General features: G+C 31.3%; 4 protein-coding genes across 4 annotated transcripts; 2 read left to right on the forward strand and 2 right to left on the reverse strand.

Annotated features, from left to right (window-relative positions):
• Positions 1 to 250: 250 nt before the first annotated feature.
• Positions 251 to 10,589, forward strand: LOC106714291 (eukaryotic translation initiation factor 2 subunit 3). The gene is made up of 9 exons (XM_014507303.2): positions 251 to 486; positions 650 to 824; positions 5,070 to 5,306; positions 5,869 to 6,086; positions 6,426 to 6,611; positions 7,030 to 7,212; positions 9,267 to 9,404; positions 9,862 to 10,010; positions 10,465 to 10,589. Exons 1-9 carry the CDS (start codon positions 424 to 426, stop codon positions 10,520 to 10,522), a joined length of 1,407 nt encoding a protein of 468 aa, XP_014362789.1. The 5' UTR covers positions 251 to 423; the 3' UTR covers positions 10,523 to 10,589.
• A 472-nt stretch (positions 10,590 to 11,061) lies between these two features.
• Positions 11,062 to 14,225, reverse strand: LOC106713618 (cullin-5). The gene is made up of 4 exons (XM_014506457.2): positions 14,092 to 14,225; positions 13,464 to 14,025; positions 11,415 to 13,045; positions 11,062 to 11,305 (listed from the first exon to the last, which is right to left on the reverse strand). Exons 1-4 carry the CDS (start codon positions 14,098 to 14,100, stop codon positions 11,168 to 11,170), a joined length of 2,340 nt encoding a protein of 779 aa, XP_014361943.2. The 5' UTR covers positions 14,101 to 14,225; the 3' UTR covers positions 11,062 to 11,167.
• A 318-nt stretch (positions 14,226 to 14,543) lies between these two features.
• On the forward strand, positions 14,544 to 15,789 carry LOC106713503. Its single transcript, XM_014506316.2, has 3 exons — positions 14,544 to 14,746; positions 14,828 to 15,249; positions 15,617 to 15,789. The coding sequence occupies exons 1-3, from the start codon at positions 14,658 to 14,660 to the stop codon at positions 15,787 to 15,789; spliced, it is 684 nt and encodes a 227-aa protein (XP_014361802.2). The 5' UTR covers positions 14,544 to 14,657.
• A 3,985-nt stretch (positions 15,790 to 19,774) lies between these two features.
• Positions 19,775 to 24,268, reverse strand: LOC106713673 (protein CREBRF homolog). Its single transcript, XM_014506520.2, has 6 exons — positions 23,117 to 24,268; positions 21,802 to 21,988; positions 21,131 to 21,335; positions 20,798 to 21,048; positions 20,437 to 20,553; positions 19,775 to 20,171 (listed from the first exon to the last, which is right to left on the reverse strand). Exons 1-6 carry the CDS (start codon positions 23,846 to 23,848, stop codon positions 20,077 to 20,079), a joined length of 1,587 nt encoding a protein of 528 aa, XP_014362006.2. The 5' UTR covers positions 23,849 to 24,268; the 3' UTR covers positions 19,775 to 20,076.
• Between the last annotated feature and the right edge of the window lie 850 nt (positions 24,269 to 25,118).

Raw genomic sequence — 25,118 nt, forward strand, 5'->3', positions numbered from 1 at the left:
CTAAGCGTGAGGACATGAGAAAATAAAATTATGAAATGTTTTTATTATGAAAAATTTAGTGAACTATTATAAATTGCATCTTCCTGCTTCTATGTAAAAAAGTTTTTTTGAGGATCAACCGTGATAATCAAATTACAAGTGCAGTGAAACAGTTTGCAGTTTGCGTTTGCTTCTATCGGTAAACGGAATACAGATAATATATTCTTTTCTCTCCAACGTTTTGATTTTTTTAAGTCAAATGTCAACTTGATCGTGATGGGTGACGGTAATGGTGTAAATGTCTGATGTCTTTGTGAGCCACGCCACAGAGTGCAATCTTGTAGAAGTACTTATGTAGTTTACAATTACTTTAGCTTGAATTAATTTACTTGAATATAGTTAAACTTCTAATTTCTACTATATAATTGAGTTTACAATTTGAAAATGGCTTCAAATGAGGGCCGAAGTGTACAGTCAAACTTGCATCAGCAAGACCTAACCAAACTTGTAAGCTGGAAATTTTTATTTTGAGAAAATAATGCTATTTGTATATAAAACATTTGATTATGTTAAGATTATTACTTTTATTGAACTAACTAGAGGAAACGTAATATATATATTACGGTTTTGTTAGCAAATTTCTTCGGTTACAAGAGTATCTTCTTTTCAGGATGTTACAAAGTTATCAGCTTTATCACCTGAAGTTATATCAAGACAAGCCACCATCAACATTGGTACTATCGGTCATGTAGCTCATGGAAAGTCAACAGTGGTAAAGGCCATATCAGGTGTCCAAACTGTCAGATTCAAAAACGAGCTTGAGAGAAATATTACTATTAAATTAGGTAAGTTCTTCTTCCTTTAATATAGAAACATTTTGCGTTGATGTTTTGTTATTATGCATTCTCAGTAAAATTGCTCAAAAATAGTGTGACAATGATCGACGTACATGTTGATTTGAGGATATTCCAAGGCTTTTTATTCCAATTTTCAGGAATATTTCCAGTTAACTAATGAAATGATAATATTAGGAACTTCTAAAATAATAAACAATCTACATTTATTTAATATGTGATTGGACACAATGGTTTATAATTTTGTTAATATTATCCGGGAGTTTTTGTGCACATGTGTTCAGCATAGCTTAAGTCTTACTTTATCCATAACGCAATTTATACAAATTTATAGCACCTATGTATAAAACCTCCTGCTCTCATCTAGTGACTTATATTTATCTGTGAAAAAATTAATGTAGCTTTCCATTGTGATACATTCCTTGTGATTTCCATAGAAAACAATTTTGACATCTCTCTTATACTTTGAATGAAAAATTAGAATAATTTGTATACAGTTGTTTCAGAAGTGGAAAACTATGGTTAGAGTTAATTTTGTATAACTTTTGAAAACATTTCCAGTCTTAGCTTTATATATAAACAGACCTTTGCAATGTACCATGTGAATAGAATCTGAATTATTTAGGATATCTCTTAATATTGATACTTTATGATCTAAAAGAAAATTAGAACAAATAATAATTAAATCACATGGTATGTTGCAGAGCGCCTGTCGGAATCTTATATAAGAGTGTACCATGATATGGCTGAAGAAAAGATAGAAAACATATTTTACGAGAAAATAAGAAGGTCAAGGAAAAGAGCCTTGTCACCAGAACCTGAAGTATTACCTCCATCAAAAAAACAAAAGAAGATTAAACAAAAGAAAGAAGATGAATTTATTATTGAGAAAATAATTGGTTTCAAATTTGAATCTGGAAATGAGTATTTTCATATCAAATGGAAAGGTTGGCCTGATAGTGAAAATACATGGGAACCTATTGATCACTTGGATAACTGCCCAGATATATTGAAGAGTTTTTTACTGCAGAAGGAGCTTAGATATTGTGAAAATATTGAAACACTGAAGAAAGAATTATCCTTTGATAATTTATTAAGTGAAGAAAATCTCCTGAAAAGAATAGATGAGGTTGATGAAGATTCAATATCAAATTTGAGGCAGAGTTTAACAATTAAATTGCTAGCTATGATTTTGTTAAGGGAACAAGATGAATGTCATGCTGCAGAGCTGGTACAAAATGGTCGAAACTTGTTACAGCTGTATGTAGCAGCAAGAAAACGATGTCGACAAATTATGGCACTTCAGGAATGGGAGGAGCATTTAAATCAAGTAGACGACTGCAAGCGGTTAAGTGTTGAAAATAATGTAGACTTCGCAGGGCCACCGGAAAATTTCACTTATATTAATCATTCCATACCTGGTGTTGGAGTTGTTATTCCTGAGAATCCACCAATTGGTTGTGAATGTACATCATGTAACTGTAGATCAAAGTCTTGTTGTGGCATGCAAGGTGGTATCTTTGCGTATGCATACAATAAAAGATTACGGATTGCCTCGGGCATACCAATTTATGAATGCAATAAAGCATGTAAATGCTCAATAGAATGCACCAATCGAGTAGTTCAAAGGGGAAGAAATGTTAAATTAACAATATTCCGAACATCAAATGGTTGTGGTTGGGGTGTACGGGCTGAACAAAAAATAAAAAATGGACAATTTTTGTGTCAGTATGTTGGTGAAGTTATAACATTTGAAGAAGCGGAGAAAAGAGGTAGAGAATATGATGCTAATGGATTGACTTATTTGTTTGACCTTGATTTTAATTCTGTTGAAAATCCGTATGTTGTTGATGCAGCACATTTAGGTAATGTGTCACATTTTATTAATCATTCTTGTGATCCAAACTTAGGTGTTTGGGCGGTATGGGCAGATTGTCTCGATCCCAACCTTCCTATGTTAGCATTGTTCGCGACACGTGACATTGAGCCAGGGGAGGAGATATGTTTCGATTATTTGCAGAAATCATCAGATTGTGAAGTGACAGATGTAAATAATCCATCAGGTATACCTGACAGTGTCAATGGATCTGTAAATGGAGAAGATGTTGATAGGGTCAGTCCGAATACTGCAGAAGCAAGTATGGCAATAGAACCTAGTTCTCCATCTAAATCGAGGTTTGAAATTCAACAGCAAAGTAATACATCCCTTAAAAATACAGAATGTAAATGTGGGTCTCTAAAATGTAGGAAATATTTGTTCTGATAATTATATTACTGTCTGAGGTGAATAATTTATGACCTCCTTCTTTTTGAAGTCGGCTAAAAATGAAACAATAAACAACTTCTAGTTTGAATCTCAATAAAGCAAGTTTTGTATTAGCAAATTATAACTGAATCATACAATTTCGTAATGTAATATATCATTATGTTTTTTGACTTACAAACCAATGTTCTAATTTTTCAATATGTTGTCTATGAATTATAATAGAAAAGGTTCTTTTGCATCAAAAATAATTAACCAAGGAAACAAATACTTCTAGGATATATTATATGTGTAGGATATGTATATGTTTAAAGATACATAATTATATACGAAATTTACGTATTTTATATAAAATTATCACAATAAAAATGACATGGGAAAGAGACTTGCAATGTAAGATATGTTAATAAGAAAAATCTAGAATAATCAATATAAAATCTAGATGCTACCTATTGTGTACTAAGAGACTGTTTAATTCTTGCAAAGTATTAGTAATTGGTTATGGGTCTGTTTTCGTTTTTTTTTTCAAACAATACGTTTTTGCGTTAAGGAGTTTATGTTAAATGTCAACTATTACGTTAGTTTTAAGACTTCTCTATCAACACTGCCATTCTACTTCAGCATTATTTTGTTTTAGTCCTGCATGTTCAATCATAATTTTTGTGTTATGGGTTTATATGTAAGTTATTTTAATGTAACCACCTACAGCATAAACGATTGAACCAATCTTGACGAATTATATTTCATTTGATTCATAATATGACCTTGAGTGTCATAGGGCTATAGTTAGTCGAGTTTTTTGGTTTCTTAAGTAACAAATTGTGTTATTAATAAATTGCAACCGCTCAGTTCGGTACAGTGACTATTGCTGGCTGTATTTAAATTATAGAATATTGCCTTGTCCCTTGCATTAGAGCTGGAACAATGTATCAAATAAAAATCAACTATATTACTACTCCAGATTAATACTACATACAATATTATATACATTATATACATATGATTGTTACAATGTTCAATATGTCCAAATAATTATCACTTTAGTATGGAATCACAAAAATTGAGACCACTATAAATAGGATTAATATAAAGTTTGAAAGGACTTGTTAATAAAATATGTTATAAATTATAAATACATAAAAATAAATCTAATGCTCAAAGAGAGAAAAGAACAAGATGAATAAACAACCATTGGTTTCTGAGACCAAAATCTCTATATAATACATATAGTTATGTCTTTGACAAAATATAGATAACAATATTTTTTAAACGGGGATTTTTGTTTCAGAAACCTACAATAACAGTTAAATAATGTTTGTGTATTAACTACAAAATCGTTTATTTATATAATAAATAATTTTTGATAAGTAACTTGTTAATGTTAGTGTATTTTTGAATATAAATATATTAAGGTTTAATAACTTTGTGTTAACATTTTGAAGAACTTATGATTTATGTTTAGAAAAGTTAAAGTAAGTTAAACTATTTTTCTTTTGATATTTTTTTCTTTTTCCGTCATCGGATCTAAGTACATATTTAATGTTTTAGCTAGTATTTAGTTATTATTTACTATTTCTATATACTTTAGTTAATTAAATGCAATAAATGTGAAAAGACTATTTTATTTTGAAAAAGTGTGTGGGTTAAAGGAAATACCCAGGGTAAAATCTTTTGAAATGGTAAACGAAAAGAAATAAGCAATTCTTAATAGCGATTCCCTGAGTTTTATTTTAAATAAACTTCTACATAATGTTATATATAGTAAATACAAAATTTGTTATGGGTATTTCATAGTAAAAGGGCTTCATGTTGAAATTATTTACCATTTGTTCTTCAATAATTCTAAGAGTGAGTTAGAAACCACCTTAACTGTATGGCAGTTGTATTTTTATTCAACTGCGAAAATCAAGCCTGATTATCTTCATACATAGAAATTCGTAAGTATCAAAGTGTATAAAGAAATATGTTTTTAGGTTATGCCAATGCAAAGATCTACAAATGCGATAATCCGAAGTGTCCCCGCCCGACGAGTTATATCTCCGGCGGGTCGTCTAAGGACGACAACTTCCCTTGCCTGCGACCCGCGTGCACCGGTCGGTTCCAACTCGTGCGTCACGTCAGCTTCGTAGATTGCCCCGGACACGACATCCTCATGGCAACCATGCTTAACGGAGCTGCTGTTATGGACGCAGCGTTACTACTTATCGCTGGTAATAAAAGCTACCTCTACAGTAGTAGATTTACGCCCGAACCCAATAATCTATCAAAAAAATATTTTATTTACTCTGTATGCAAGAGAGAAGAAAAATAGATCAATTTCTCTCCAACCGACTGATACTGTATTACTCCAAAAAATACTGTTAGATACTATTTAGTTAAACATGTGTTTTGAACCCATTGACCACCGCTGATTGATATTATTGACGTAAACGTGGTTATATATTTTAACTTTATTATGTATCACCACAATGCTTTCGGTAGAAGTACTTCATTATTTATTGGTAAATTTTCATTCATTTCGCATTTCACAAGTCTAGGAATAAAAGTTTTTCAGTAACCAGTATTTGTCAAAAATCCACGTCGGGCGCTAATGCTAGTATTACGGTATAAAAGGGTTGACGCATGTTTTTTTTTATGGTAATGCCATAATGTTTATAATTTGCTCTTTTGTGACAGTTTTAAATCATATTTAGATTTATAGAAAAAAATATAAAGGTTAACTACATTTCTCTGTTAGAAAGGAATTAAAATTATTGTACTTTTTTTATACAGGAAACGAGTCGTGCCCCCAGCCTCAAACTAGCGAGCACTTGGCCGCGATAGAAATAATGAAATTGAAACACATCCTGATCCTGCAGAACAAGATAGACCTGGTAAAGGAGGGGCAGGCCAAGGAGCAGCACGAGCAGATCGTCAAGTTCGTGCAGGGCACCGTGGCCGAGGGCTCGCCCATCATACCAATATCTGCCCAACTCAAATATAACATTGAGGTATCTTTGTTAAATATCACTTTGTAAAGACACGATTTGTTATTTTTTATGTCATCTTATAGAATAACTTACTTTTTATACAATACAGCCGAACCGGGATAAGCGAGAGTTCAAGGGACCGCGATATCTTTCTCGTTTATATAATTTTTTCACAAATCCAAATTTCTCGCTAATGAAGGTCGTTCACCGGGAAGTTTCTCGCTCTACTTTATAAAACCTCATCCACACGTAACACGTTTCTGCAATATTTGACATGTTTGCAGCACTATCCCCATTAATTGGATCGCCTTACGTTGAAACTAATTTATGAATAGTGAATATATGATTTTTTTTATGCAGGTTCTGTGTGAATATATAACAAAGAAAATCCCAGTACCGCTGCGGGACTTCACGTCTCCCCCGCGGATGATCGTGATCAGGTCTTTCGACGTGAACAAGCCTGGCTGCGAGGTTGACGACTTGCGGGGCGGAGTCGCCGGCGGCTCCATACTGCAGGGCGTACTCACTGTGGGAATGGAGATTGAGGTAATCTAACTAATAATTAGTAAGTAATAATGAACGTATAAAGTTGTTCCTTTCTAATTAAAGCATAGTTTGATAAAGGATTTTGGAACGAAGTTCCTTATCGCGCGTTGTGAAAGGGGGCTAGACGGAAAAAATTCTTACGAAAAGTTGTCACGACACTTTTTGCTATAGTAAGTATGTTAACGACGAATGAGCGCTACTTCACCATGGCAACGACGTGACAATATATAACGAAAATTCATAGAAATAAAATGTACTTCTTGTGAAGACTTAAGTTTTTTATTCATAGAATAAACATTGGTTCCTTCACTAATTAATTGAAAGGAACTTCGTTCCATCCGGGTGTCCCAACACACCTCTCAATTTTTTTTATTGTTATTTCCATTGAATTGGACTAAAATGATGTGCGCGTGCGCAGGTGCGACCAGGGTTAGTGAGCAAGGATGCTGAGGGTCGTCTGACGTGTCAGCCGATCTTCTCGCGCATCGTGTCACTGTTCGCGGAACAGAACGAGCTGCAGTACGCGGTGCCAGGTGGACTCATCGGTGTCGGCACCAAGATAGAGCCCACGCTCTGTCGCGCTGACAGGCTCGTCGGACAGGTATGTATCCCTCTCATCCCTCATCTCTCACCAGTCGGTCTGGCCATAGTACACTGAACATATTAAATTTATGCCCCATAGTCATTGTTGTGACTGATAATGACATCCGTCTTTGATTCCTATTGAAATTCAAAGTATACAGCCGTGGTTTTAACGTCTTGAAATGACGAAATGTCAATGTTAATTTACAATAAAAAAAAAACGTGAGCCGTCATGGGACGCCTGGCAGATGTGAAACATCGTGTGTGTACAAGTAATATGCATAAAATATTAATCCTTACTAATCCTTACTAATATTATAAATGCGAAAGTAACTCTGTCTGTCTGTCTGTCTGTCTGTCTGTCTTGCTTTCACGCAAAAACTACTGAACCGATTTAAATGAAATTTTGTACACAGATAGTCTAGAGCCTGAGGATGGACATAGGCTACATTTTAACGCGAAAAAGGGGTTGTAAGGGGTTGAAAGTGGGGGTGAAAGTTTGTATGGAATTATCGTCATTTTTACAGGTAGAAGATTGAAACTTATTTTCAAGGCTAATTTGATAAAGATAAATATGAAATTAAATTTTTGGAAAAATTTTACCCCCAAGGGTGCTAAATAACAATAGGGGATGAAATTTTGTTTTGCAATATATTCGGTTTTGGTGAATGTTTTGTTTAATATGCTTTGCTGTAACCCTTACCAATATTTAGTCTAGAGCCTGAGGAAAGACGTAGGCTACATTTTAACGCGAAAAAGGGGTTTGAAGGGGTTGAAAGTGGGGGTGAAAGTTTGTATAGAATTATCGTCATTTTCCAGGTAGAAGGTTGAAACTTATTTTCAAGGCTACTAATTTGATAAAGATAAATATGAAATTAAATTTTTGTAAAATTTTACCCCCAAGGGCGTTAATAACAATAGGGGATGAAATTTTGATTGGCAATATGCTCGGTTTTGGTGAATGTTTTGTTTAATATGTTTTGCTGTTATCTTTGCCAATATTTAGTCTAGAGCCTGAGGAAAGACGTAGGCTAGATTTTAACGCGAAAGGGGGGTTGCAAGGGGTTGAAAGAGGGGGTGGAAAATTGTATGGAAGCATCGTCTTTTTTTACAGTTAGAAGCTTGAAACTTATTTTTGAGGTTACTAATTCTATATAAATAAATAGGAAATTAAATTTTTGTAAAAATTTTGCCCCCAATAGTGCTAAATAACAATAGGGGATGAAATTTTGTTAGGCAATATGTAAGGTTTTGGTGAATGTTTTGTTTAACATGTTTTGATGTTACCCTTACCAATATTTAGTCTAGAGCCTGATGAAGGACAAAACCTACTTTTTAACGCGAAAAAAGGGTTATAAGAGGCTGAAAGTGAGGGTGGAAATTTGTATGGAAGTATCGTCATTTTTACAGTTAGAAGCTTAGTTTTTTAGGTTGCTGATCTGATATAAATAAATATGACATTTTAAATTTGTAAATCTTTAACCCTCAAGGTTGCAATGTAACAACATGGAATAGGGGATGAATGTTTGTATGGGAAGATGTTTATGTGAATATTTTGTAAGTTTTATATTTTTTGGCATTTTTTATAAGTTTAAGTAAAAACCACAACAACAACATAATTCACGACCCGTAACCCAGAGGGGTAGGCAGAGACCCAGGACCTACATTTGGCGCGGTCCGGGCACACCTCTTTCTATGTTCTTCTACATACATCAAAGCATAGCACGTTGGTTAAATAAAATAATTAGCCCAAAAAAAACGCTACCCAAAATAGTATTTCACGCGGACGAAGTCGCGGGCACAGCTAGTAAATAAATAAATTACAAATGAATGAAGGAAGGAAGGAATGAATGAATGAATAATAATATTAAATATTATTAAAATAATATATATATGTATACCTTAGTATAGCGTGGCGACCCGTCGCCACGGCAAGCGTCGCCACACCAACAATTTGGTTTACAAGTGATCCTATAGATGTTTCACATCAAAAATCATGGCTTATTTCTATTCGAATATAGTCAATAATATAATTTATTCGTGTCAATGTAATGTTGTATTTTGTGCGGTAAGGTGCTCGGTGCTGTTGGCACTTTGCCGGGCATCTTTGTGAAGCTGGAGGTGTCGTATCATCTGCTGAAGCGACTGCTGGGAGTGCGCACTGAAGGTGACAAGAAGGCAGCCAAGGTGCAGAAACTCACCCGCCACGAGGTAACATCTCCATCTCTTAATTTCACACAAGTCACCGGGCAAAATACAATTTTAGGTATATTGAGATGTATAGGGATGCTGGGGGTGGAGACTGCGTAGAGCAGATCATCTTGGACCGCTACGATATTTGAAAAGATTTTAGCAATAACACTTTCCTACAATATTATAGGTCATTTATTGTTTTAACTTTTTATTTATAATAGTAATTTAAATTTGAGAATTTTAGTATTATTTTAAATTTGTTTTAATTGTATATAGTTTTCATATTTCCTCTATATTTTTGTTGGAAGTCGCAATTATTCTTATTTAAGCTGTGAATATATTTTTAGATTCAAATTTTTTATTGCTGTATGATGTCAGTTTTGTCTTCCTAGTAATTAGACTTTAAGGGTACTATTTATTTTACATTTGATGTCTTCTAGTATTATTTTCCTCGTTAACATTAGATTAATTTTAGATGTTGCTCGTAAACATCGGCTCTCTGAGTACCGGCGGACGAGTTATTGCGACTAAAGCCGATTTAGCCAAGATCGCTCTCAACAACCCTGTCTGCACTGAAATCGGAGAAAAGGTCGCTCTCAGTAGACGTGTTGAGAACCATTGGCGGTAAGTTGACTTTATAATGTGTCGAATTACGTCACTTTGTGAATAAATTCGATGGGAGAAAAGCTGAAAGATCTAAATAGTTGGCGCTAGTGTCAAAGTGGGCGAGCGATTTAAAAAAACGTATTTCTTTTTTGTTTAAAATAATTTTGTAAATCTTTAAAAAATTACTACTATTTTTGAATTTCTTTCAATGAAATTTGGCGGAAGTCGTTGCTATGACTACAGTCCGCAGAGTACTTTGTATGTAAAATAAAGATTTTTTTGTATATCTCTGGTATATTTAATGTTATCATAAGTCAGCTTTATCCCCCCTTTTTTATAATTTATCTAGGCAAGTTGTAAACAGTCGGCGTGCACGACTTACCGGTAGCATACAAATACAATTGTTGTCGGAAGAATTTGCGACCAAAGTAAAAAAAAAATGGTGGTAATTTTTTTTATTTTACTTTATCAGGTTAATTGGCTGGGGACAAATTCAAGGAGGAGATACGATCGACCCCGTGAAGAACTGAAGCTGTTTATAGATCCTTTTATATATTTATCTATTGTCATATTATATAATAAAAACAACTAAAATATAACACATTTGTTTTATTTATTTACGAAACTGTTTACTCTATTAATTTAAACTTAAAATGTTTTTATTAACATACTTACGTGTTCCCGCTGCAAAAATAATGAGATGACATTTTTTAATATAGGTGTTTTATAAAAACGAGGATAGTATCAGTCATTCGGCGTAACAACCTTATTATAACATGGACTGTTTATTTAAGATTTTTTTTGGTCCACATAAAAACGTTCCGTATAATAATTGCATTCCCTTTCTTTTATGTAAATAGTGAGATTTAAAATAATAAATGACTTCTTGATTTGCAATATGGTTTAATAATACATTATAGCTGATAAACTAAAATTAATAATCTTGTACAATTCTCAACATATTCTCTTTAGACCTTAAATAATAATGTCACCATAATCTAGAAAATATAAGGAATTCATCCTATTTAGTGTTTATTAGTGGGCCTAAATCTCATATAAAAAAATCATGGTCTTTCATTTAGGGGTCATATAAGTGTTTTGGTTAAATAAATAACAATGATTTTGGGTAAATAATTTACATGATTTTATTAATTATTATTTATAAATGCTCTGCTCTAGGCCATGTATATGAATGTGTTAATGTCCTCGTCGTCTCGGCGCATATATTTATGTTCGATGAGCCATTCCAGTTGTTCCTTGATCATCTTCTTGGAGGGCAAGAACATGTTTTTCAAAATTTCAACGAGTTCGCTCTGAAAAAAACATCATAAATAAAATTACTTCATAAGATGGCTATCATGTTTAACTTAGAGATACATAATTACATAAATGAAAGGTGTAAATACTAAAAATACTTTTTACCTGTAGAGCTGTGTTTGTAATGCGTTTTCTCATCTTCAATATTTTAATGATGGCCTCCTGAGTTCTTAAAATTCTTAATTGTACAATAGAATGGTTATCCTCAATCTGGGAACGTTCAGTGCTCAGTTGCAATCTACCAATCAAATTTAATTTTCCGCGCCTTTGAGGTTTCCCATTCTTTATAAGAGCAAAATCTTGATTCACCCAAAAGGCTGTGTTTTCTGCAAAATCTTTGGGGTTCTGAACTAACGGTTCATAACAAAGTAGTTGACGTTTGAGTTTAGGAAAAGCAACTAGGGACCATAAAGTCCTTCTTAATTCAGGATCAGGAAGTTCGGTTGCAAGTCTTAAATTTTCATATGTCACCCGCTCCAATGGTCTTTGGTTCCATGCAAACAAAACGGCCATTTGGAAAGTTGTTACGTCCAAATCAAATCTACCAACTGAGTTTGCAAACGTAATTGTACCATTACTCATATGATGGTACCACTGCAACTTCCTACCGGAATGCTTCTTCTTATAAAACTCCTCCACCTCAGGTATATAGTCCTCCAACTCTAAGGGCAAACTAACCGTTACTCTTTCAGAGCCTCGAGCCCAAGCTCCCGCATTCAGAATCTTTATATTGATCGCATCATGACGTGTTGTTTCACCTCTGAATTGAATATTGAGATCTTCACTTACTTTAATATCTTGGAACATTCGAGCTAGCTTATTTACATAATCTGCCGGCATACCTACTTCTCTTAACCACTCCACCATATCTTCCTCTTTTTCAGAGTCAGCACTAGAGTCCAATATTAACCTTCTTGTTAAATGTGCTTTATGATATCTCATAAAAACATCTTTGTTCTCAATATACTTCAAAACTAAAAGTACATCTCTTAAACGAGATTCTATTTGTTCACTAGTTAAACGTTTACTAAGAGGAGTTTTCCGTAACAACATATCACAGTAATTAGCAAGCAGTTCGGGGCACTTACTTTCAGGTGCAGTACCTTTACTACCACGAATAAGTGCCGACGATGGCAGCTCTAATTTAAAAACTGTTGTGTCATTAACTACACATTTGTAAGCTTTGTCCCTTGCAGTCAAAAACCTAGGATCATCCATGAATGCTTCCTTAACTAGGGTACTGAATCTTCTGAATAAATCTAGTAAGCGTTCCACATACTTTTCTGAGTCTGTTGTTATTATGTCAGCAGAAGCCACCATGTCAGCTAAACCAGCTGATACAATGTGGGCTTCTAAGTCTCTTAGTATGGGAGTAACTCCACCCGGCACTCTGTCTAGTAAACGAAACATAAGCTGCAATTTCTCTGTCTCTCCAGCTTTAATTAATGGTGCACTTTCAGCCAATAATGTGGGCAAATGTTCAGTAATTATAACTCTCTCACAGCATTGTGTTAGTGCGGCAACGCTTCCACTACCTGGCTCCAAATACCTATGAGCCCGAGCCTCTTCTTCCTTTAAACGTTGATCAGCATACTTCATATAGGACTGTACACCATTAGCCAACAAATGTTCATTAGCTTTATATTTATAGAATTCTTCAGTTGCTTGCATGTAAGCTGCTTCAAAATTTTCTCTGTATATTTGCAACTTATCACTTGTTTTTGAACATAAATTAACTGAAACAAGACTTTATTTAATGAAATTGATACTAAGAAAAAGTGAGTTTTAACATGTAACTCAGTAGTTGATTGTTTAAAGTTTACACTAAAATCTAGAGCAAATAACAGGGCAAGACCTTCATTTCTTTAGTTTTGTTTAATAAGGCTGAGGTATCAAAGTATAATGAGAAATCTATATTTATAATTGAGTAAAAAATTATAAATTTTAAGGAAATGTACAAATGTGTAAAATTTGTTACAATTATATCCAATGAATAAAATCAACACTGATGACAACAAACCTGAGAGGTTTACAAAGATTAGAACTACAATTTTGTTTAGTGCAATCTTGGTTCCTCTTATTATATATATATATCTACTATCTATCTACTCATAGTATGTGTAAGACATGAAATTGCATTAAACATAATCTTACCATATGACTCTCTAACTCCAATGACCAGCTGTGAATCAAACGACTCTCCATTCCTCTCAGCTTGGACTAATTTCATGGCAGAATCTTGCAACCTTTGCTTGATATCCACAAATATACTTTGATTCCATGAATCTAACATTAGTTTACGGACCAAACTATCCTCTATATTGTTGTTGTTATTCTTTTTTTGGGCATTTGATGTGTTGGAACTTGTAACTTTGCTTATATTGTTAATTGAATTTTCTAATTGACGAAAAGGTGTCGGTAAATAGTTGCATTGCGTAAAAAACTTGCCCCATTCTGCTATGTATGCTTTAAGAAGGGCTTGGTCTTCTCTTTGCGCGAGCACACGAGCCTGAGCTTGCTTTATGTACATCGTTATATCTTGCTGCAAAGCATCTCGTAACTTGTAAGGACCCCTTTCGTCCCATAAGCATACCGTATGTACAGCTCCAAATAGATCTTGCCATTCTGTTTGGGTAACTGCCTCCTGTTTTAAAAGCTTCAAAACTATTGGACGCATAGAAGGCCATTTATCTTCAAAAGTAACCTGCCCTTTATCCTGAAAATAACAGGTTTTGTAATTCGATGTAAATGAAAGTGTTTATTTTATAATATGATACGATACCTTTAACATGGTTTATTGAAACGATTTTGTATTTTACAATTAAAATCACAAAACGCATAACATACAATCCCTGTGTATTATTTCTATTTTTCTTTATTTTTGACCAAAGAGAATATAGTTTTTTCTACCGTACTCAAAAGTTGATGTTGGAAAAGTGAACAAGGCAACAGCCATACGGTACAGCTACAGCTAATGAACTTTTTACGGAAGATGGAAAATACATTTTTCATGTTTTTATACACTATTACTGTATTTTTTGATTCGCTTTTTTATTTTTAGATAGGCTTTTTATAAATCTGATGCAATTTATAACGTACTGTATTTTGTAAATCCTAAGATTTTAATAAGTAGTAACCGATGTAAGATGCAAGATGATGACTTTTGCTATTGCCATTCTTATTTTTTTATAAATCTTGTCAAAAAATGCGAACTCATTTGACAGTGACAGTTTGAAAAGTGCGAAGACGAAAGTTTTAACATTTTATTAACTTGTACCTTGTAGATTTGTAAACAGTTTTTTTTTATGTAAAATTGCATGACAGTCTTTTGAAAATACTGAATTAAAAATGAGTTTGTTTGGTGAAATTGTTGAACCTGCAAGCCGAACTATTTGGGAAGATTGGGATGATGTTTTACCAGAAAGCGATGATTCCAAGTAAAATTTATTTGCCATGGGTTTACTTACAATTTTTTTAATATTGTGTTGTTATATAAAACGTTAAATTGTTCTTTTTAGGTTGCAATGGCAGAATAAAATCGAAATCAGTCAAGACATCGATACATTCTACTTTATTGATGGAAAATATTTAAATTACTTCATAGATCTACAATCACAACAATTGCAATTGATTAATGAAATAAAAGAAGCAAATTTAAGACTATATAAAATTAAATTACTTAATAAATATCTGTGTACAATAAGAGATTATGATATTGTTTTAAGCAGTGAAATAGTTCAGTTGTTGGAACCATATCTAGAATCATGTAAAAATGTTATGACAATCCAAACTATTCCAATTTCGGAGTATCGAAGTACCCAGTTTCATGTACAGCCTTGCGTCATAAGAGGATTATATACATCGGCAATTGCAAATAAATCTGAATTTGAGTTTCCAAAACTAGAGCAACCTAATATGATATCTGGTGTTGCAGCAGGAGGTAAGAATAAGTATCTCATGGATTCAAAGTATTATATATGGAGAGATGTTTACTATGATATTGTGTAAATTCTTTTCTTTTGTTAGGGACTTGTTCAGGAAATGAATTCAAAGTAAAATGCTAGGTCTATTTACAAAACATGTTAATAGACTGTTGAGAAATAAAATTCTTAATGACACAAAGTTATAATCTTCACCATTATAGCATTAGTATTATCCCCATCTCCCTGTTACACATGCGACCAGACCACTAGATTTTATAAACCTTAATGACTTAACACAGTTTTGTAACTGAACATAATCTAGAAAAAAATACTGTACTTTATTTTACAAGAAATGGATCTTATAATTTATTTTTTACTTTTCAGTTATATCTTTAAGGGAAAGATTAGATAAAAATGGAATTGCATTAATATGTTACATGGAGAACACAGATGACTATCAAGTGGAAGAGCTACAAAAGTTGTTTGATAAACTTGATCTTGGATCAGTTTATAAACCAACTATTAATAATGTAATTAACTCTAATTTATATATTTGATTTACATTAAATAACATATTATATAAACTATTTTTTTCATTGCCCTGCAATACACAAATAGCAAACTACATAATAAAAATTGTACATTTCAGTATTTAATAACTGATTGATTCATTTAAAAGTGTTCTTATTTCATGTGAAGTTAAAAAGCTGACATACCTGCCAGTGTTGAAGTTTTGTATTACTGGTTATCAATAAAAATAGCAAAAAAGAAAAACTTTGTAAAGAAAATCTTCAGCAATAAAATCTTTATTCTTAATTATCAATAAAAAAATAACAACAATAAATTTAAAAAAATTATTTAATTAACATCAATACCAGTGTAACACAATATTATATTAAAAAAATCACATAAATTTACTAACAAAATGTAACATAAGAAACTTATAATTTATACAAAATTAGCACAGCCTATTGAATCGCAGAACAGTTGTTTGGTTTATTTAGAAAAAACTAAGTATTATATAAAAACAATACTTTTCTGATCATAAAAAATCACTCATAAAATATATTTTTAAATTTTTACAGCAGTTTTATATATTAAAGAAAGATATTTTAGAGATAAAGGTAATTTTGGAGTAATTTTTTAAACTGTATGTGCTCAGTTTGGTTTGTATTTCTCTTTAAATTTATAGTATGTTTAAATAACAATGTTTTTTTTTTTATATCATTAACATAGGAGCTAGTGAGAAATGTAAGATTCGAAATATTATTTAATATATTAACATTTCTATGGCTATTCAATACCTTACTGCTGTGAACATATAATAATTCCATGACCTGCTTAGAAATTATTTCAGTTTTAATATAAATAATCGTTTTAAATTACCTCTTAAAAATATTCTATAAAATATAAAAAAATATATTTTATCCATGCTGCTTTCAACGTCACATTACCAAAATTGTTATATTTAATTAAAACTTGCTACTTTATTAATTCTTAATGTCAAATAAATTATAAATCAAAACATAGTCAAATACGTAAAATTTGAAAACGATTTTTGTTAACATTAACGCGAGTCTCCACTGTAATAAGAACAGAACATAACCCCTGTTGTTTCAGAGTTCATCAATATCTATAAAGATGTTTCGTCAGTGGAAATTCACGGTTATATAAATTTTAACAGTAACAATTTATAACATAAATCTGGCGACAACGAAAACTATACTTCAAAAGTACAAATTAATATAATTAACCACTGATCTCTACTACTACTTGGAAAAGACAGATTTTGCTTTCGTTCCGAATGAACAGTGCCAGTTGAGGTTACTGTTTACTATTATCAGTTGGATGTTTATATCTCTATTATTAATTCTAGTTACTCGAACTAGAATTGTTCGTACACCGTTACTGTCAGAGTCAAAATGGCGAAAATCATATAGGCACAAAATACCACGGCTTATAGCCTGTCCAGTGAGATATAAAGGTCAGTGTATTTAACATAATAAAATTTGTCTTTTCTAACATAAATATTAGACCATACTTTCATGTAACATTCAAACTGCGATCCTGCAATAAGTTTATAATCATTATAATCAGTTTTTACTCTATGAAGCAATCCCCTATAATTTATATTATGTTGGAAATATTGCAATTATTGCCAGTTTTACACAATAAAAGATATTTTTTTTTTTGGCAAACATTTATAAAAAGCGAATATCAAAATAACACGATACTAAATTTTAAACCATTTAGATAACAATACATAATATAATAACACTAAAAAACGAATGTAGTCCATATTTTTAAATCCCCATATGTTTTTTTAATAAAATTGTATGATATAAAAATAACATTAGAAACAATTTGAACAAAATAATTTGATTATAATTCATAAATATGTTTTATATAATAATATATTTTAAGTTTGAATTAATTCTTCCCACAAATCTTAGCATATTCCTACGATTTTTTTTTTTACTTAATGCTGACATTGAAAGCTTATTTCTAAATGATATAAAATGTCATTACCAATGACATGCGTAGTTTATATAAAACTTATTAAAATGAAATTTCATCTAGTCCGATGGACAAAATTGAAACTAATGTCCAACAACCATCTTGTTATGACGTCATATCTATCAAAGTATGTTAACTGAAATAACGAACACCTTTGTTCCGAAATATCCCAAGGACTTTTCCTTGCGTAATTTTGGAAAGAAGTTCCTTATCGCGCGTTGTGAAAGGGGGCTAGACGGAAAAAATCTTACGAAAAGTTGTCACGACACTTTTTGCTATAGCAAGTATGTTAACGACGAATGAGCGCTACTTCACCATGGCAACGACGTGACAATATATAACGAAAATTCATAGAAATAAAATGTTCTTCTTGTGAAGACTTAAGTTTTTTATTCATAGAATAAACATTGGTTCCTTCACTAATTAATAGAAAGGAACTTCGTTCCATCCCATGTCCCAACACACCTCGCAAGTTTTTTTTTATATCTCACATACAAAAGAAAGAATTACATAGCTTAAAAGCCATTATTGGACATTATTCATTTGTAATGATTTAGTTCCAATTTTGTTCACCAATCAGAATTAGTTTGTCTTACTAGAATACTATTATGAATACTTATTATATTACTTGTTTAGATATATCATTATTTTGCATAAAAATAGGTTATTAGTATTATTGAATTCTACAAACTAAACATACAGATCACTACTAGAAATCACTTATATAAAGCTTAACTTTTATAAAATATAAAATGTACTCTTAGTATAAAATATATCAACATACAGTAGACTCGATTATCCAACTCGATACTAATCGATTTTCTTCATTAATGATAAACAATAATTAGTCTGGTTTATAAAGTTTCTACTTTACATATTATATGAAAAATATATAATGATTATTTTTGTATATTACATGATAAAATATATTTCTACATAAAACGACATAAATTTTCTGCACTTTTTCACGTTCTTGATTTGTGTATTAATAAATTTTATGTTTTTTTTTTAGATTAGACAGTTAAAATATATAACAATCAAATTTGTTTTTGGTTATTGGTCTGTATCTCCATTTTTTTAAAGACAAGGTTCCATGCAGAAAAATTTACAAATCCAGGCCATTTAGTTGGAAAATTTGCATTGCAAGAAATATTATCCAACCGCTATGTTTTGCAAAATAATAGGTTAATGTTGTTTTTATAAAAGTAATTAAGTTTTTATTGATCTCAAATTTGTTTGTCATTTAAATTTTTAGTCACATCTTTTTTATTTTTTTTTTCATGTTGTATTATTTGGTCCACTTTTACAGGCCAGTATTTTTTGTTAAATTTTATTTCAAAATAAATACTACAGTTGAATGGATATTTGTTTTTGTAATAATAAAATATTACATATTTTACTTTAAATGTTTTATTTTTAAACATCTATTGGTATAAAATTTTTATAAAATATAACTATATAAATATTTTTATAGTATTTGAGCTGTAAAGATCCACTTCGTAAATACTAAAAAAAATATTTCTCTCTATGTCTATTATTTTATAAAAATATATTGTAATACGAAAAATGCTTGCACGTTATTAATTTTATTATTAAAAACTTCTTAATTGATTATTAAATATAATTAATAAAATCTACGTTTTAAATTATTATTGGATGCTCTTCATTATAAATTATAATTAAGCGATATTGCGAGCGCTACATAACGTATGATTAATCCATTTAAAAGGTTATCAATATAACATACGAGTTGTATATCGCGAGTATATTATCAATTATATAATAAATATATATTATAATTATACATATATCAATTTATGTCAAAAATAACAGAAATAGTGTTTTTTCCGATTTTTGTTTTTGGATTCAAATTAATTTTAGTACTTTTTGTACATTAAAAAAATATATGATTCCACATATAAACAAAAACATTAACAAGTGTAAATTATATATAGATATTAAAAATTGTATGAATAAATATGGTTTATACCCAATAATTTTAATATTTTATAATATGAAATGCTTTAAGCTTAAAAATCGTAATGGTACAATACCTATAATATGAAAGATGATAAATTCTATAAGAACTTATTATTTAATAGTGCTAACACCAAACTAACATTTAATTATAATTAATGTTACATGAGAATTACTTAAACATACCTCTTAGTTGCCCTGCGCAGCTCCTAATAACTAAATCTATTCATATAAAAATGACTCCGACTACTCAGTTTTCATATGATATATATAAAACTTTTTCTCTAAATAGCTTTGGAGGTACATAGAACAGCCTTTTGTTATTATCTTATATTATCTCAGTTTTAGTTTTAAATATCATTGATGCCACCATTATTTTGTCCAGCCTTTACATTATCGAGTATTTTGTTGACAAATTCTGAAGTTTGTCCAGCTATTTTAACCTCTGCAATAGAATTAAGGATTTAGTTGTATTTCAATTATAGCACCATTATCACGATAAACGAATCCGTTCTGACAACTTAATTATTCCAAATCTTTAAATAAAACTTTGTGCTATAATTATTGAATTAAAAAAAAAATACTTATGGAAAATAAATTTTCTGAAAAATGTCGTTAATTTGATAATGATTTTAAGTCTTGATTTGAAATCTGTAGAAGTTATATAATTTTTTTTTAATCTAAATAATAATAAAATTGTAAATACATACCTGTAGCTGTGGACACAATGTTTGCAATATGTGATGACCAATCGATATTGTTTTCTGGATTATTTATCCGACTGTTTAATATTTGCTTCATTTGTGATATGCCATTCATAAGACGTTCTGAAATTATATAATTTACAATTGAAATGTATTTAAATGCACCCCTGGATAACAGGGATGGACAGTCAAATTTATTAAATCTATTAATATGACAATAACAACTTTTAGTATCAATTTCTTGACGGACTGTGAGGTGTCATAGTCTTCCCCTGATTATCATGTGGGTAAAGACAGAAGGTTTCCTTTTAAATGAATTATTAGTTTGATGCCTCACTTAGCATATTGGAATACATATTAAACTTACTGTGCTCTTGTTGTAATCCGTACAGTTTTAATTTATTGGCTTCGTGCTGTGCTTTTTTCTTTAATCGGCAGGCCCTTGAAGCAAGTTTGTTCTTTTCCTTGCGTGTCTTAGGCCTCACGTTAAACGGCAGCTCACTAACTGGGATCATATCGTTAATTACTTTGCTCAAATTATCAAGTTCGAGGCCGATCAAATATAACTTCCTTGGATTTGGGGTTAAGTCGTTTCCATCGCCTTTTCTTGCTTTTCCACTAAAATAATTATGTTATATGTCAATTAGAAAAACAACGTATTTTTAATTAACTTTTAAATATATTGTTTTTAATTTTTTACCTATGTTTGATGCCTCGGACACTGCAGCTGGGACTAAAAACAGGGTCAGTAACTGAATTAAGTATGTGGGGGTCTTCTGATTTCTTCTTCAAGATTAAACGTTGACCTTTGGGACCTTTAGCCTGGACATTGTACTGCCAGAAGTATTTCTCTTTTTTTGAACTGCTGCGCGCATGTTTATTCTCTGAACATTCATCATTGGATTCTAAAAATAACAATTTTTAAGTTAAATTTAAAACTGAAACAAACATGATGGTACACTTAATCATTTGTTTTTATTGCATCATGTTAATAAAATTAAATATTCTAGTAGTATATATGAATAATAATATCTATATGTTTAGTTCATATAAAAAGGAAACATTTGTTTTGATCCTCTCACATAATAGGATAAATACATTTTACAATTTACAATAAAAATAATTTATCAAAATTGACAAAAGACAATACAAAAGAGCTGTTAGAAATAAGTATTTTTTGCTAATTCTGAAGAGAAACAGGTCACAAAAAAAAATTTTTGAGTGAAATTTCACTATTGTGACATTTGTATTAAAATAAACAATAGTCGCTTTTCACGCTTAACCCGAGTTTCTTGCTATCTCGCTCGGAGGTAGTGCTCGCTTATCGAGGTCTGACTGTACGTAAATACCTAATGTATACTTGAATATTACCATCGGAAGAAAAATCCTCATATCTGTCACTATCTTCATCAGACTCTGCTTCCTTTTCTTCTTCATCTTGAGAGAAATCACCAGTGCCGGGGCTGAGCAGACTTCCCGACAGAGATGACACAGATCCTGCCTCTGCTAGTGAGCTAGTTGAAAGTAAATGCTTGCGAGGCTCCCTGCGCTGCCAGATCTGCAATTATTTTACTTATTTAAATAATTGTTTTAATTAACTTTATATTTAAGAAACTAATTTTTGTCTATATTTTATAACATTTATATATTGATGAGATCTGAAAAGGACCTTACTATTAGAGTGAATTTTTGTATTTAGATAGTACTATTATTTGCATTTAAAAACAATTATGAAACTTATTTTAAGATTTTCATGTATATCAACAAAATATATTTTCTTGGATCTTCGATTTTGCAATAAAAACTTATTCTTTTTGATTTTTGCAAAAAAAATTTTCTACTATATTTTACTATTATTATTGATTTCACATATAACACACATATATGATTTAACATTAACACACAACTTGCTACACTTTAATATGCAAGAAGTATTTCCTTATTGTCATATTAATTATTGCCACCATGTCATTTTATGAATACTTAGCTGTTGCCCACGAATCTGTCCGCACGTCTAAATCTGTGCCAAATTTATTTAAGGTCCGTTGAGCCATTACATTATAACTTTCAACTAATCCATCCACGTAAGCTTTCGCAATTATCATAAAAGAAAGATTCATTAAAATTTATGCTAAAATTATTCTGATGACACTTTTTCATCGTTGTTTTAGGTTGTTACATTACAGTTAGCATAAAAACTCTCTTTGTAATATAAATAAGATAAAAAATAATTATTATTTGGTAAAATGAAATGTTTTAAATTCATTGGGTAAATATTTTATTTGTGTTTTTGGTTTTATCCAACTGACATAATAGTATATTTCTTACTATCAGCACCATTATTTACAGCCTAAATGTTGCAAAAACAAACATTTTATATATGGCTGCCACTATACTATATTTCAAAATTTGTCAACTCTTCAACTGTTAAAATAGTACTTTATCTGTGTCTTTATAAAGTGATATTACAATAAAATTATTAAGAAGTTATAATTTAAGGAAGTATTAAAGATGTAAAAGTTCTAAACATTATAATTGAAATTTGATCCACAGAAGATAAAAATTAAAAATCAACAAAAAAATATTACTTCCTTATTTTATTGATGTAAACAAATACTTGAAACTATAATGGTGAACATAGAAGAAAAAAATAGATGGTGATTTTATTATGAATCAATAAACATACCTGTTCCATTGTAAGGTGAGTAGGTGCTGATGATGAAAGTTGTGACTGCTGTGGTTTGATTGTAGATGTAAATGGAGGCAAAACTGTTGAGGCAGGAACAGATTGTCCCAATACAATCTCCCCGTTGTAACCATCCATCCGAAGCAGTAACTCAGATAGTTGATTATTTGGCTGAGCAAAGCTAGACGAAGCGGATGAATGCTGGCTTGATGGTGAAAACGCAAGTTGTGTCCTACTGTATGGACTAGAGGGGCTCTCTGAAGGACGTAAATTAGAAGCTTGCAAAGTGTTAGTGGCACGACGGGAGCCACTCATTGCTCCTCCAATCTGAATACAATATCCATTCTCTTCTGGCAAGAGTAAGTCATCAAAATTAAGGTCATCCAATAACGTATCTGGGTTAGCGTTTAACTCGGCAAGAGTCGGCCCTAAAATCAAATCAGCTTTGTCTACTTGAAAAATATCATCATCTTCCATTTTAAATGTTTCCATTTTGGTATTATCTGCTTCAAAAGCCAACTTATTATACTGCATTGTTGGTACACTATGGAAGGAAGACCCAAAATTATCCTGGAGGCACATATCCAAGTCTGCGGTGAAGTCGCTCAACTCATTGCGCCGCTGCGGAATTGGTACGGAAGCTGACATTGTGCCGAGTTCGTAAGGTGATTCCTGTTTTATTTCCATGCCAGGTTCCAGAAGAAAATCATGCGTGTAAATAGAATCCGACATTGCACGTGTTGTGTAGAATGACCTTGACGTAGAATCGTCTCGTTGATAGACTGGCGCACGCTACGTCCTTATCGATTTTAATTCACGCTAAGACCCACGTGTCGCAGTTCCCTATTTCGCAGAAGCCTCAGCATTTAACTTACAAATAAACATTTTACAACGATCTCACAAATAATATTCATCATTTAATTACATTACGTAAATCAACGTATTGAAAAATATGAGCACTTGTTTATTCACAATGACTTGTTATCGAATAGAGGCAAGATATTATTTAAATTGCTCAAAGTACCCGAAAAGTTACATAATTACATGCAACATCTTTAATTTCACATTGATAATCTATTACACTTTTTTCCTTGAAGAATAACAAGCTTACAACGATTATATTTTCGCACAATAACAAAAACACTACCACGAGACAAGTCGAGAAGTAAACAAAGATTTTATGGTGGGTATTATTATTCAGCAAATTCAAAGGTCATGTGAACGAGACAGATATATTTATTTTGTGAAGGAAAGATAAGGACAAGTAATATCGAAAGTCATACGAAGGGGGGAAGGGGACGTCATAGGGGCTCGCCTAACGCCTAACTAGACAAACAAGTATACAAATCTTTGATACAAATAAACATTCCGTAAGATTGTAAGTGGCACAACCTTGCGAAATTAATAGTTGTATATTAAAATCACAGTGATATTAAAATATTTTATTAAAAACATAGTTAAATCACTAAATGGTATACGATTTGAGTAAAATTTACTATAATTAACCACCTAATTAAATAAATTAGTCTACAATTTTTAAATTATCGTAAATTATAAAAAAAAATATAGTGATAAATAAATGTGTTTTGTTGGAATAGTTTTAATGAAAATGAATAACTCATAGCTTACGACACTACATTAAAAAAACCTTGCTATGAGGCCGCTAAAACCACTCTTGATATTGCAACACTAGACTTCTACGTCAATACAAACGAACTCATTCCGTTTAAAATTTAATTTAAAATACGGTTTTTAAATATGTACTACGTTAATTGCCTATAATTTTTTTCGACATAAATAACAACGCAATTAGAACAAAACAGCCAACTAAGTCAATGCCAATTTTTAACCATTTTTTTATTTAAATTATTACTTTAATAAAACAAACTCGCTACTAGCTATCACCTGCGACTCCCTCGGCGCGGTATTTAAAAAAACGTATTAAGTAGCATATGTGTTGTTCCAGAAAATGTCCTACATCTGTACCGCCTATGGTGAGTAA

Source organism: Papilio machaon, chromosome 11 (genome assembly GCF_912999745.1).
Source record: "Papilio machaon chromosome 11, ilPapMach1.1, whole genome shotgun sequence".
Lineage (NCBI taxonomy): Eukaryota > Metazoa > Arthropoda > Insecta > Lepidoptera > Papilionidae > Papilio > Papilio machaon.